The 13,653-nt window shown below is 50.4% G+C and overlaps 1 protein-coding gene and 1 long non-coding RNA gene across 4 annotated transcripts in view; one reads left to right on the top strand and one right to left on the bottom strand.

Moving 5' to 3' along the window:
* Nucleotides 1-220: 220 nt before the first annotated feature.
* EFL1 (elongation factor like GTPase 1) overlaps nt 221-13,653 on the bottom strand; it is a 115,274-nt gene continuing 101,841 nt past the window's right edge. For all 3 annotated transcript variants that reach the window (XM_023649053.2, XM_023649057.2, XM_070266096.1), the window contains 2 exons: nt 9,563-9,747; nt 221-488 (listed from right to left, as the gene is read on the bottom strand). In XM_023649053.2, the coding sequence (XP_023504821.1) occupies nt 300-488; nt 9,563-9,747 (374 nt within the window). In that variant the 3' untranslated portion in view covers nt 221-299. The remainder of the gene's footprint in view (nt 489-9,562; nt 9,748-13,653) is intronic.
* Nucleotides 1,357-10,873, top strand: LOC138923933 (uncharacterized). The gene is made up of 3 exons (XR_011438307.1): nt 1,357-1,496; nt 9,062-10,685; nt 10,783-10,873. It is a non-coding gene; the product is annotated as an uncharacterized lncRNA (long non-coding RNA).

The following is a 13,653-nucleotide window of genomic DNA, read 5'->3' as shown; positions in this document are numbered from 1 at the left end:
GGAGCCCCCAGCACTGAACAGGCCGCCGGCACCACGGCCCACATCTGACCACCGGGGGTTACACACAGGGGAGCAGTGTGTCGCACTGCAGCGTTTATAATGACTTCTTGCCTTGAACCAGCATCAACTAAAAACACTCTGGAAATGTGTTTTCTAATACCCTCCTTACATATTTACGTGGACCAACTTTACTGAAAGTGAACGCAGAGATAACGCAGTGTAAAGAAATCGTCCCAGTGTCAAACCTGGGCGACATTTTTTAATTTATTGGAAAGAGAAGGACCCTCCAGGGGTGACAGCTACTTGTTTCTGCCGAGGGTCCTCTGCTTTTCTGCGTGCTCCACAATCTTTTCTTCCACATGAAGCCCCTTCCGCTTCCGCACAGAATTCATGTACTTCCGGGCCTGGTTCTCCGAGTCAGCCTTCTCCCCAAAGTGCAAGTATTCCTCCTCAGTGGTCGGCACCCAGAAGGGGTCGCTGGGAATGACCTTGTCAAAAAAAGGGACAGAATGTGCTAGATTAGGCAAATATCCTTTCATTTCAAACCTCAATTCACACAGTCTTAAAGAAAAAAAGTTAAGCAACGAACAGTCAAGTTTGGTATAAACAGAAGACTCGTGGGAGGGGTGAACAAAGGGAAGTCGAGTCAACAAAACTCACATATTATTCTTTGCTCAGAGTCACTGCAAAACACGAAGGAATAAAGGAAACCATTAATTTTGAATAAAGGACATCTCTCTCCCGCTGGGACAGATGTGGGGGTTGGCGTCTTTTCATTCATCTTGCCTTTGTCCACATGTAAGCACATGTTGGTGACTGAGCTTTTGCTCTGGACGTCAATGGGTATCTTGGGGAGCTGGACCTGGAGGACCAGACTTCTCCAGCCAGAGGCAGATATAAGCAGCCTCTCCTCTTTTCTCTGGCCTACGCCTACTTACTACTCTGATGGTGAGGAGGCCGAGCCCAGGGGATGCCCTGGAGGACATTTCTCTCTGAGGCTCCTCCTTGAGGGGCAGGGAAGCAGCTGAGGAAGGGGCTCAGGTCCTCTGCAGCCAAGTCGCGATGTCTCAGGAGGCAGGACCTTGACACGGACTTTCCTCGGGCCCACGCACAAGGGGCTGCCCTCCAGAACAGGATGGAGGGCTGTGCCTCTGCTCTAGGTGGTCCCCTCCGCCTGACGGGCCCCTCGTGTAGACAGAGCTCCTGAGCCTGACAGTCCTGCCTCTGTGCCCTCGCCCCTCGCTCCCCATGAGTCTGCCTGGCAACTGAGAGGAGAAGCCAATGTGGGGAGCCCGGCCTCTTCTTTTCCCCTCCCACAGGAAGCAAGCTGCCCACAGGAAACACAACCAGCCCTGTTCCTCCAGCTGTTTCCAGAGCTGACCTGCAGCAGGAGCCCGGCCTGCCCTGCCCCGGGCTCTGGAGGGGGTGCTCGGAACCCAGTGATGCCTGTGGACCAGGACCACATGCTTCAAGATTCAGCTTTGTTAGTGACAGAGGTGAGAGTCTGACCTCTATATGCTTACTCTTGCTGTTGTTGTTTCTTATTTCTTAATTGGGCAGAAAGGCCTGGTATTTATTGAGTGGCCTCAAATCCCAACACTTTCCATTTAAAATACAGAAATGAAAGAAAAATATATTTTAAAATAGTCACTTTTCAACACAAGAAAAGGAATTTCTGTGGACTGGGAAGGGAACGGTTTTTGGAGAGAGAGGAGCCCACAGCAGTAAACAGGGCACAGGCCCCGTCTGCATCCACAGGAGCCACGACAGACGTGAGCTGGGAGGCCGGGATCTCAACGCCACTTCAGATGGGCCCAACACACACTCCGGGCAGGTGGGCACCAGGACCACCCGGCTCTTCTCTGGAGCGGGAAGACATGTATCTGCCAGTGAGTCACAGACCACGAAGGAGAAGCCGTGCCGTCCTCACCTGGACATCTGAACAGAAGAGCAGGGCCGAGCAAGGGAGCTTCGCCCACCTGATGGCACCTAGGGAAGCTGGTCCCCTCCTGCCCTCGGACTGGAAGCCACGGCACGGCCTCCCCTGGGCCCCCAGCTTGCCAGCGTCCACCTTGGGACTTGGCAGCCTCCACAGCCTCGTGAGTCATTTCCCACAAGTTTCTTTCTGTACGTTCCGCTGGTTGTTTCTCTGGAGGACACTAATACACTTTTACTCTGGGGTGATGGCAACGTTTTGGAACTAGACAGAAGTGGTGGATGCATAATATTGTGAATATACTAAATGCAACAAAATTGTTCACTTTAAAACAGTACATTTTATATTATGTGAATTTCACCTCAATAAATTATTTTTTAAAACAGATGGGGTAACTTTCCAGAATATAATAAAGAGATAGAGATAAAAAAAAATATGAAAGGAAAGTTAAGAGCCATAAGACAGGTGCAGGACACGTCTCAGAGTCAGAGGCCAGAGGGCAGGAGGAACGAGTCTTCAGAGTGACCCTCTTGCGGGGCCCTGAGGAAAATGGCAGAACCACCACGCTGTGCCACACACCTGGATGGCCTGAGCTGAGGCTCCAGGATGGGAGGTGCAGGCCAGGATGGCGCTGGCCCCGAACAGAGGCTGGAAACAAAGCAGCAGCCCCGTCCCTGCGCCGAGGCAGGCAGAGACGACAGACAAGCCGGCTGCCCCCAGAAAACCTGCATGGGACGGTGACAGGCTTTGAAGCAGCAGCAACAAACGCCGGAACACAGCTTGGTGCTTTCGGTGCCAGGGGCCTCAGGGAGAACCAACAATTCCTCACCCAGTTCAACCATTGCCAAGAATAGAGAAGGCCTCTGAGCAGGGGCTGCTGGCACAGCCCCTCAACAATGGAACACCCTTAGCAAAGAGATGATGATCCCGAAGAAGGAAGAAGTGAAATTCTCAGTCTCTGTAAGAGGCCAAGCGCAGGAGCTGCCCAGGAGCAGCCCACTCGGCTCTGCTGGCGGTGGTGGGGGGGAGGGGGGAGGGGGTGTGCCTGTTCCTCACGCCACAAAACAAGGAGGAGCCAAAGGAATGAGAGGAGCAAGGTCCATGAGTCCAGGCCAGGGCAGCTCTGGACTAGCCAGGCGGGTGGGTGCCCCGTGGATTCCCGCACACCCCACCGCGTGGTCTGGGCAAGCCAGCTCACACCAGCCAGCGCCTCCGCCCCACCCGCAGGGACGCGGCACAGAAGCCCAACCGCATGGACTGCGCAAGGGTTCAGCAAGACCGCCGACTCAGGCAGCGCACTTGGAGGGCAGCAAGCACATCACCGCCCTCCCCACGCTGCTGGTCAGGGATCAGGACAGCGCCACGGGCAAGCACACTTGGATGTAAGGGAAAGGGAGGCCCAGAAGCTGGGCCGTGTCCCCAGGGCCGTGAGGAAACCGTCAGGCTGGAGCAACGGGAGCAGCGGCTCCACCAAGAGCTGTGTGCATTCTGCGCCAGCACTTGGACCCCTCGGTGTCCTGTTGCCTCTGGGGACCCTGCCCGCCCCTCCCCCCATGCCACAACCACACACAGGTGCCCTCAGAGCGAAGGAGGACGATGCTGCAGATGAGGAACCAAGTGCCATCAGGGTATAGGTTACAGAGTGACTAGCAAAGTCCCCAAGGGGCCAGCAGCAAAAGGCTCATTTCCAGAGGAGAATACAAGAAATGGCACTTAGACATGAGCCAGCAGATAGCAGGGGGAGTCAGAAGGGAGCAGGACAAGGGAGCAAAGATCATCAACTAAGGACGCCTCCTGAGGTCCATGTCTCTCTGAGCAGGAAGGACACCTGGCCCACCACGCCAGGGACATACACATGGGCGCTTCCTGTCTGGATTCCACTGAGCATCTGGCCCGGTCACTAACTGGTTCTGCGGCCTTGAGCAAGTGACATAAGCTCGCTGAGTCTCTGTCCTCTACGATAAAGCAGGCTGACCGAGGCTGCCCCAACACAAGGATCGTCCTGAGCGTCCACACGCCACCATCTCACCTGCAGCCCAAGCCCAGGGCTGGCAGCAAACTTGCTGAGGAAGCCCAGCGGGCAGGTGGTGCAGCCTGCCCCGTGAGGCAAGGACCCTGTGGACACCGCGCCAGGCTCCTAAGTCTCCTCTCCTCCCACCATGACCCTCCGCTGTGGCTCTGCTTCAGGGAGATACAAACGACTGTCTTTCCATGCGGGTGGCGCCCTCAGCCTGTACTTGGAAAGCACGTGTTGACGTGGACCCCTGCACACCTGCCTTGACTACAGAAGGCTGAGCTTCTTAAGAAGATGGGCGTTTCCTCCCCGTCCTGCACATTTGAGCCCCTGCACAAGCAGATGGGGAGACTGCACACCTCCGAGAAAGGCTGACAAGGCGCCTGAGCAGTAAGAGGTGCTGCTGGCCCAGAAGTCCGCACACACTGGTGAGTGCACTGGGGGTGCAGAGGGGCTGCAGACGCAGGGGCAGGATGCAGGCAGTCGTGGGTCGGGATTCTCTGCTGGAGACAAATGACCAACATGAGAGACTCCTGAAATTGGCTGGGCCACCAAACCAGCCCTAAGGGTCCGAGAGGACTGGACCAGACAAGGTGCTTCACGTGGCAAAGACCAGTGACGATGCAGAGGGCCCTTCTCCCCTCCCCACCATGCAGTCACAGAAGGCCCATCCTTCTCAGAGAGGGTAAGGGAGACAGCCAGAACAGAACACTTCCCTGGGCCATCATCCACAAAGACCACCCTGACAGAGACCATGACGTCACGAGTTGTAAGCTGGTTACTGGTGCCCTCCCCAACCAGCTGGACGATGAGCCATCATAGAATATTAAGAAGCTCCATGTTCTGAGCAGGTCTGAGTTGTGGTGAATAAATTTTTAATCTGTTCAGAAAGTGACAAGATTTTTAAAGAGAAATAAAGGAGGTGCAAGCCGACAGACCCAGACTGGCTAATCTAAGACCAGGGTCCTTGTTTCAAAAATATAAGACCCAGGTGTTTCAAAACGGTCCAGCTCTGCCTGAGCCTCAGCACACACGACTGAGGCTTGCTCAGTGTGCTTCCTGAGCGCCAGGACTCTGCCCTCACCTCCGTCTGCCCAGCGAAGCCCTCAGGGGACTCGTTCCTGCCCCCCACCCTGTGGGCTTCCTCTGCCTCAGCCACGGGTGCTGTGTTGCGGCCCCTCCCCATGCTGGCCTCTGTGCAGACGTCTTGAAGCCTCTTCCTCAACACACCCAACCAAGTCTCAGAACAGAGCGGAGGGAGCCACGTCTGCCCGGGTAGGCTCATTTTGACTTTCCTTAGTGGGGCAACGAGGCGGCGACCCCCAAGGGCATCCAGGTTGTGCTCTGCAGAAAGGGCCCTGGGGGCCACGGAGCAGGGCGTGCTAGCAGCCTGGAGGAAAAGGCACTTTTCTCTGGCCGGCTCACTCAGGATCCACGTGCCCACCGTGGAGGGGTGTATGCAACCCCACAGCTGGAGAGGTGGCACTTTCTAACTCAGGAAGGCACAGCGCTGGCTGTTGGCCTGGGCGTTAAAAAAAAAAATGTCTAGAAGGAGAAAGCTGTGGGAGCTACATTTCAATGTTTTGCCCAGTTTTCACTATGACTCCGGCTGGCAGGTAAGAAACACCAGGTCCAGAACAGCCTTCCTGGGCGCTCCTGCAGCCTATGCGACCTGCAGCCCAGCCGCGGTGGGGGGTCTCGACAGTAACCGGTGAACCTCCAGGTTACACTGGCACCCATGCCGAACAGCACCGGGTGGTAATATCTTTCTTTCTGTGCCTCTTATCAGCTCCTTTTCTTCCTTTTTATAGAAGGTAAAACATTGAAAGAGAAATTAGGAGATTGCTGACTTCAAAGGTTTCCTCATGGAAAACGACTCTAAGTTTATTTTCTCTATTTTTTGAAGGAGCTTCTCTCAGAAGCTCTTGGTAAATGACGTGATGTGGCAGAATACCAATGAGAAAAGCACCGTGGAGGGAGAGCCAGGTCTCAGCCGTGTTATTTCTACCCTAACTATGGGGGAACCGAGATGGCCAAGAACGTCAGGTCAATGACATTTAAGGATAAAGGAGTTTTCAAGACTTTCAAAAACCTGAAGCTTTGGGGAACAGCACCACGACAGGTGGCCAAGGGATGACAGGAGGACGGCAGCAAACTTTACATGACTAGATTTTTCTCTGAAGTTATTTATGAAGAGACATTTTTAATAACAAGCTATAACCAGGCCAGAAACTAACCTTTTTAAAACTACTAAGTATGTAGGATTAATTTTCGCTTCTTTTGGTTTAATTTTGAGAGAGAAAAGAGACTGAAAATTTTCACATTAACAGAAACTGCCTATTTGGTAAAAACGTGCTGTTTTTATCCTAGTTGTTCCTAAACACCCATCCTCCCCTGTCTTTGGTGACAGGTGTTTCAGGCGGGCACACAGGCCACCTGGGTCCCGGGGAGCAAAGCACACTTGTCTAGAGAGCCGGATAGTAGACATTTTAGTGTGCGGGCCATAGGTCTCTGTCACAACTACTCAATTCTGCTTGAAACTGGCCACAGAAAATATGTAAATGAGTGGGTGTGGCCACATCCCGGTACATTTTATTTATCAAGATAAACAGGAAACAGGCCACAGTCTGCCGACCTCTGATCCAGTCAAGGCTACACTTCCTGCCTCCTTGTGAGGTGGGGCCATCTTAGACGTGGGGCAACAGGACCAGGTGAAGTGACTTCTTCGACACCCAGTTCATGTCCTTAAAGGGAAGGACTATGCCCTGCTCTTCCCATTCCCCGTTCTTACTGGCTGGAACACAGACGTGATGGTGGGAGGTGAACGGCCACTTTGGACCATCAGTAGAAGCCAACTGTTGACAAAGGCAGCAAACCAGAAGGAGCCTGGGCCCCACCACAGCGAGCCACAGCAGCCCTGGGCCACCTCCACAGCCTCGAGAGCCTTCTGCCTTACGTGAGCTGCTCTATTTTGAGATCCCTTCCATGGAGGAGTCTTACATGTTTCCTAACCAATATATTTGCCAATTAGGAAATGATCAGAACTTTATAGATTTTCTAAAGTGTGCTTTATAAAATCACTTTCAAGAATAAGACTGACTTTAAAATGATGAGGTATTTTTAACAAACAACAGGAGATATAAGTTTTCCAATAACAACACCATCACAACAGCTGCTAACAGCTCCTCCAGATCTGGATCCCAGAGAATGCCAGGGCTCATTCACCTACACCCCCTTTGCTCTGACCAGACACTGTAACCCAGTTTTTGCACCAGCGCTGATCAAGGCCGTCTTCCCGAGATGGACGACGTGCCATCTCTCAGACGTGCAGAAGCACAAGCTGCAAGCTCTGAAGGAGCTTCACGGAACAGCAGTACTGAGGAGGAACGCGTCCTCCTCTCCAGGTCATCACTTTCTCCTCTCCAGGTCATCACTTTGAAGTGGAACACATCTCCCTGCGGTTCTAAATGTCACTTAGCCACACTGCCCTGGAACCACGTCGGTCACTGAAACCCAGGGCAGAGGACGCCAGTGGTGTTTCTCATTAGGAACATCGGTAACGTATTTACACGACAGACACTGTTGTTATTATTCAGGAGCTGCCTCTATAAATCCCATCCTTCTATTTCTTACTGGTTTGTGTTCTTACGTGACAGTTGAGTGCCAAAAACCCAAAACTAAAAAGCCAGAAGTTTGGATAAGTGAGAGATTACTACCCATGAGCTTGGGGATTAACGAATAATTTAAATGTCTGGAGCTACTGTTTTCCACATAATGAAATACAGTAACGATACCAATCAGATATAAGCCAGTAAAACCATCAAAACATCATTTGGTTTCTAGACAAAGATACAAAACACAAGAAAAACTTCACAGTAAATCACTGTTAAATCGTAGTTTGTACTGACAAAAAAAGGTAGCCTAAATTGGAACACTGACTTTGGCTAGATCAAGCATTAAGAACGTGACTTTTTTTTTAAGAAGAAGGAGATACAACTGAGTGTTTCGGACTAGCAACTTCACTTGTATCAATTCAGACATGAACTTGCACGTTAAAATTAAATTTGCCCTGGGGCTGGCCCCATGGCCGAGTGGTTAAGTTCGCGCGCTCCGCTACAGGCGGCCCAGTGTTTCGTTAGGCCGAATCCTGGGCGCGGACATGGCACTGCTCATCAGACCACGCTGAGGCGGCGTCCCACATGCCACAACTAGAAGGACCCACAACGAAGAATACACAACTATGTACAGGGGGGGCTTTGGGGAGAAAAAGGAAAAAATAAAATCTTTAAAAAAAAAAAAAAAATTAAATTTGCCCTGCCCCAAGTCAATTTTCCTGAAATGTCACCTTTCTTTACTTTGCCGATTCACTTGACTATAAAATTCATTTTAAAAAGAAAGTTCTCCTCAATTATTCCCATTCTCCCTTATTGTCTAAATTTAAACTATTCATTTGGAGTATTCTAGAGAAAGGGACTCATCTGGCTAAAGGAAGTGAGAGAAATAACAACAGCTTAGCACTGAACCTTAACCACGGGTTTAGGGGAAAACCCTGGACCACCGGCGTGAAGCCCAGTGCAGTGCCACATGCCGAGGGCAGGCCAAGCGAGCGTGGCGGAGACTCCGAGAATGACACAAGGGAACCAGCTTCACTCTGGGGCCACCAGTGCTGGGCGCCAGGCTGGACACTCCCCACGCCGTCTCACAGTGCAGCAAACTCAGCGAAGTCCCAGTTTGTCCACAGCAGGTGCAGAGTTAGAATTCCACACCAGGACCCTCCAACCCCAAAGTCAGCGCTCCTCCCGCTAAACCGCAAACCTCCATGGCAAAAGCGGACAAGGGGAAGTCATTAGAGTCCCTGTAAGCGCAGACGGCAGAAGCTGTGATCCTAAAACGACCTTTCTACTCACACCGACCGTCCCTGATGACAGGTTTCGACTGGAAGCATCGCAAACTGCCTCTCGCACGTGCCCTCCACGTCCCTCGCGGCCTCTCCTCTCTCTGGAGGGCCAGCGTCTACCCCGTCATGAATGCTGTTCAGGAGGGCGGCCCCTCTTGTTGTTACTTTCCCCTCTCAGTTAAAAAACGTGTTCACTTCTTTTCTTCTCTCCCAGCCACGCAGATCTTTCAGTCTTCGTTTCTGATTACTGACGAGGCTGCCTTCTCACCACCTTTGCCGACACCGACAACAAAGGGCTTCCATGAGCCGCTTCACCCCACACCTGAAGGCCGTGGAAACCTGGCGTCTCCATAGCGGGGACCGGAGAATATGCAAAACATAACCGTCCCCTTCTAAATACTGGAAATATTTTTCCCCCAATAGAAAAGTTCCTTAAAGTTTCACTTTCGAAATGTGTGGTTTTCTTTTAAAAATCTAAAATATACCCTTAGAGTGGAAAAAAGGATGACACATTGTGTCTTAACACAGAGAAGGAAGGCACACGTGTGTGTTACAAATCACATCCGGTCTCAGGATCACGCAACCTGGACGAGAAGCCTCTGCCTGGCGGGCGCAGATGCAGAATGCTGATGGCACGTAAGGCGGCCTGCTCCCCCGGCGTCACCGCTAGAAGCACACCCGCAGCGAGAACGGAGGACAGGCCGTGGGCTCTTACCTCCCAGTGGCTGAACACCAGCTGCGGGCTGGCCAGGCCGCTCGTCCTCTTCCTGATCTCATCCGCAAAGCCGAAGCTCTCAGCCACCGGCAGCACCGCCTTGATGGTGAACACGTCCGTCCCCTCCTTCATCTCCTCCTGAAGTACCCGACCTTCCCTCTTCGACAACACGGCGTAGACCCGACCTGCAAAGCCACAGAGCCTGTAAATTTCCTGACCCGTCATGTGTCTCCAGCCACATGAAGATGCGACTACTCACGCACTCTGTCACGATCCACTCACGAGCAACTCTGTTACCAATGATTCTGGTTTACAAAAGCATGGAGACTTTTTCTTAAAGAGTTTACTTGAAAAGTAAAGCATGACAGTTATAGAAAAATTAGAGATAAAATGTGCAATCCCCTCAAACTGCCTCCCCCAAAGGCAAGCCCTTCAACACAGCAGGAGAAGCCGGAGACTTTTAAAAGGACGCTTTGAGGCAGTTTTATCCATGAGCTGTCTTTGGGTATGAAATCCAATGAGAGGAGTGTGACTGAGCTCCATAAATATTATAATTGTAATAATTATGAGACATTACTAATGTGGCGATGATAATTATGATGATGACATAGGCTATTTGGGTCTAGTAAGCAAACAACTGGCACAATGACATTTTTATACTAAAAATTAAAACCACACATATAAATGCTTGCTCATATTTTCTAACTGACGATATTTAAGTGGCACAAGCGTGAGAGTTTTATTCCCCTGAAAAGTGACCGTCTTGGGACCTTCAGTGTCTGCGAACAGTCTCTATTGCCACGCCACAAGGATTTGAACAAATTCTCTGGGCTAACACTTGCACTTCGCCTTTCGGCACAATTCTGCTCACACCCAGGAGGGAGATGGCCCCCTACTGGCTCTGGGTGGCGCCTCCGGGTACTCAAAGCTTCCTCCCAACCAGTAAGCACAACGGACTCTGCAAGAGCAGATGGACTGAAACGCACAGACAGCTGTGAGGAACTCGCTGCGGGTGGCAGACATGCACACTGAAGCGCCTTCCCCACCACTCAGAGCAATGCTCTAGTCACCTAAGTGACCTGGGAACACCTCACCCTTGGAAGCTGAAGCACTGCCGTGAGGGGTAAGTCTCCCCACTGAGTCCTGGGCTCTCCTCCTAAGCAAAAGGGTGATGACCTGTCGTGCCTGCACCACCTTTGCTTGTTTATTTTTTAAACTAGGAACTGAGGACACAGCGCAAAACTGTCTGACTTCCAGCCTTTCTCTCTGACTCAGATGTCCCCCTGGCGGTGGTGATTAAGAAGGATAAAGGTAAGCAAACGGCAGGAAGCACATGTGTCTCAGGGTCTTAGGAAAAAACCCTAAAAACTCTGGCGGGCCTCCCTCCCTCTGCTCCCCGTTCAGCTGAAAAACAAACTACAAATTCCGCGAGAGCTGAGAGGCACCAAGTTACTGTCTCTGCCCTCGCTGGCCGCCACTTTCTCCCCACATCTCCCATGGGGCAGCTTCTCGCCGCCTCGCTGTGTGCTCTTTCTCAACTCCCAGGCTCCATGGGTTGCCCTGCGCTCCATTAAACCTGTTTCCTTGAACTTCATGGTAATTTTCGTATCGCAAATGCCTTTTCTCGGTATTCGTTCTCCACCATCGCTCTGTGGTTTCTGAAGCTGCTGATCAACAGCTCCTCTGACAGCTCCCCAATCTTAGCGTTACCCTCCTCGGACCCCCGGCCCCCTGACCATCCTTGCACCGTTTACTTCAGTAACTATTAAAGGGATAATGTCTTCCTAAGAGCAGTCTTTGAGGCTCCACACCCTTCTCTGAACAGACTCTTCGTGCAGAGAGCCAACTCCTTTCTCAGGTCTGTGGACTGAACGATTGATTTCATGCCTGCAGCTGCTGAGACTCTATTTCTAAGCCAGGCCCCTCACTCGACCTCCAATCCCTGGAGGATGCCTGCCAGGGAGGCTGCACCGTGGAGCCTGACTCCCTTCCAAACCCAACATGGCTAAGATAAAGCACATTACCTACGGCAAAAGCAGCTCCACTCTCCCAGTTCTGAACGGTCATTTCCCCTGTCGCTCATTCTGTTCAGTCACAGAACAGTGGGTTAGAAGGGGACTTGAGGGTGAACAAGCTCTGCCAGAGTACACATTTAAACTCTCCTGCAGACTTCAAAACTCACTTCCTCCCAGGGCAGCCCATCCCACTTCTGGAACACCCTAACTGGCAGATAATTCCTGAGCCCCTTATCTGCTCCCCTGAAGTTTCTAACCGTTGGTTCTAGTTTTTGTCACATGGGACAAGGTTAGTCCCTCTTCCACAGATCAGCCTTTAGGCTATTCAAAGACAGCTGTGCAGCCTTCTCTGCTCCCATCTAAATACCTCCAATCTTTCTAGGACACGACCTTTCTTTCCTGTTCCATCCTGACAACTTTCCTATCTGAACTGCTATGATTTCCTTACATCCGTCTTGGAATGTGGTACCCAGAACTGAAAACAATACTGTAGGCACAGTCTGAAAAGCAGAACAATTATTATCTTTATGAATGATCTCCTTTAGGCTATAGATTATTTGCCTGAGATTTATACGAGGGGAAAAACACTCTAAAAGCTGACACCAGCAATCTTTATCTACTCTGCTACCTTACTCTAGGAAAAGTTTTAAGGTGGTTTATGGAAGTCAATACCAACAACGGGGTGGGGCAGCAGGAGGAACGAGTAAACGGAGGCACACGACTGAGGGGCCAGAGGCCAGCCGCCGACGGCCCTGGGGTGAGGCCAGCAGCTCCACCACCTCCTTCCCGCCAGCAGGCTTGGATCAATAACTGTAACCGAAACTGAATGTAATTAATCATGCAACTTTTAAGCCATTCAATTTTAATTCCACTAAAACTAAATCCTAAAACTGGGGCACAGTGATGGATCACCGAACAAAGGAAAACAGCTACAATACGACCTTCCAAATGCGCTGGGCTCTCCCGACAGGCGCTCCCAGCACTGGGATGCGTTCGGAGACCCTCAACCTGCTGCTGTTCCCTGAGAAATCGGTGTGCCCCGTCAACCAGCACTTCTGCTCCGTGGCCTCTGACTGTGAATGCTGGGTACCCCTCAACCGGCGTCTGTTCCACCATCACACCTCAGTCACGTGCAGCCAGCTGAGTAATAAATACTTTGATGGAACAAGGATAACTAGGTAAGGACCCAAATTTAACAAGACACAAGCTAGCACAGTAAACACAAGGTTTTACAGTTGGGTTCAACCAACCAGGTGTCCAGGATTAGAGAGAGAATGCCGACAGAAGTTCCTCTAAAGCAAACTATGAATGAGTCTCCTTGGAGCTCAAAGCAGCCTCCAGCGTGTGGGACAGAAAAAGCCAATGTAACACTTAGTTGCTGAACTCAAAATTATTCCATTAAAGCCCATTTCAAAGTACTATCACTTTCAAAAGACCCACCCTGTTTCAAATTTTGCTAATCCAAATTTCTTATAAAATTTCACTGGAAAACCATGTTTATTCACTAAATTCAACTGTATTTTACTTTCTAATTGTTTTACACAATTAAGCTTTGTCACCTTAACTCATCTCTCAAGAAGGAATCACAATGAGCATGGTGTGGCATATACCACTTAATACATTTCTGTTAAATTGAATTATGAAATGCTGATGAAATGTAAAAAGAACCCCAAGTGTAGAATAAGAAAAGGTTCTTAAAAGGAAACAACGAAACCTATTTAAGAATGTTTCTGATGCATTAAGGCACACACATTCTAACAATGCAAGCATTTACTCCTGTATATAAAAACAGAAGAACTACAGTAAGAGGAGCTGTGATTAAAACTCTGCCTAATACTGTCAAACAGAAAAAGATTTTTATATGTGAAGTTATTCCCAGAGACAAGAACAATGACGAGCAAGAATAAAAAGAGTTAATAGGTTAGAAGAAGAAATATTAAAAGAGACCATCTACCAGTCACATGACAATGAATTAAAAACACAAACCAATTCTGATGTCCATTTAAGGCACTTATCACGGGTAAAAAATAATGATAGAACCACACCTTTGGAAAGTCGATATTACAAGTAAAGAGC

The sequence above is a fragment of the Equus caballus genome, chromosome 1 (assembly GCF_041296265.1).
Source record: "Equus caballus isolate H_3958 breed thoroughbred chromosome 1, TB-T2T, whole genome shotgun sequence".
NCBI lineage: Eukaryota > Metazoa > Chordata > Mammalia > Perissodactyla > Equidae > Equus > Equus caballus.
The sequence above is the reverse complement of the archived record's forward strand: the minus strand, read 5'-3'. Positions and strand labels throughout refer to the sequence as shown.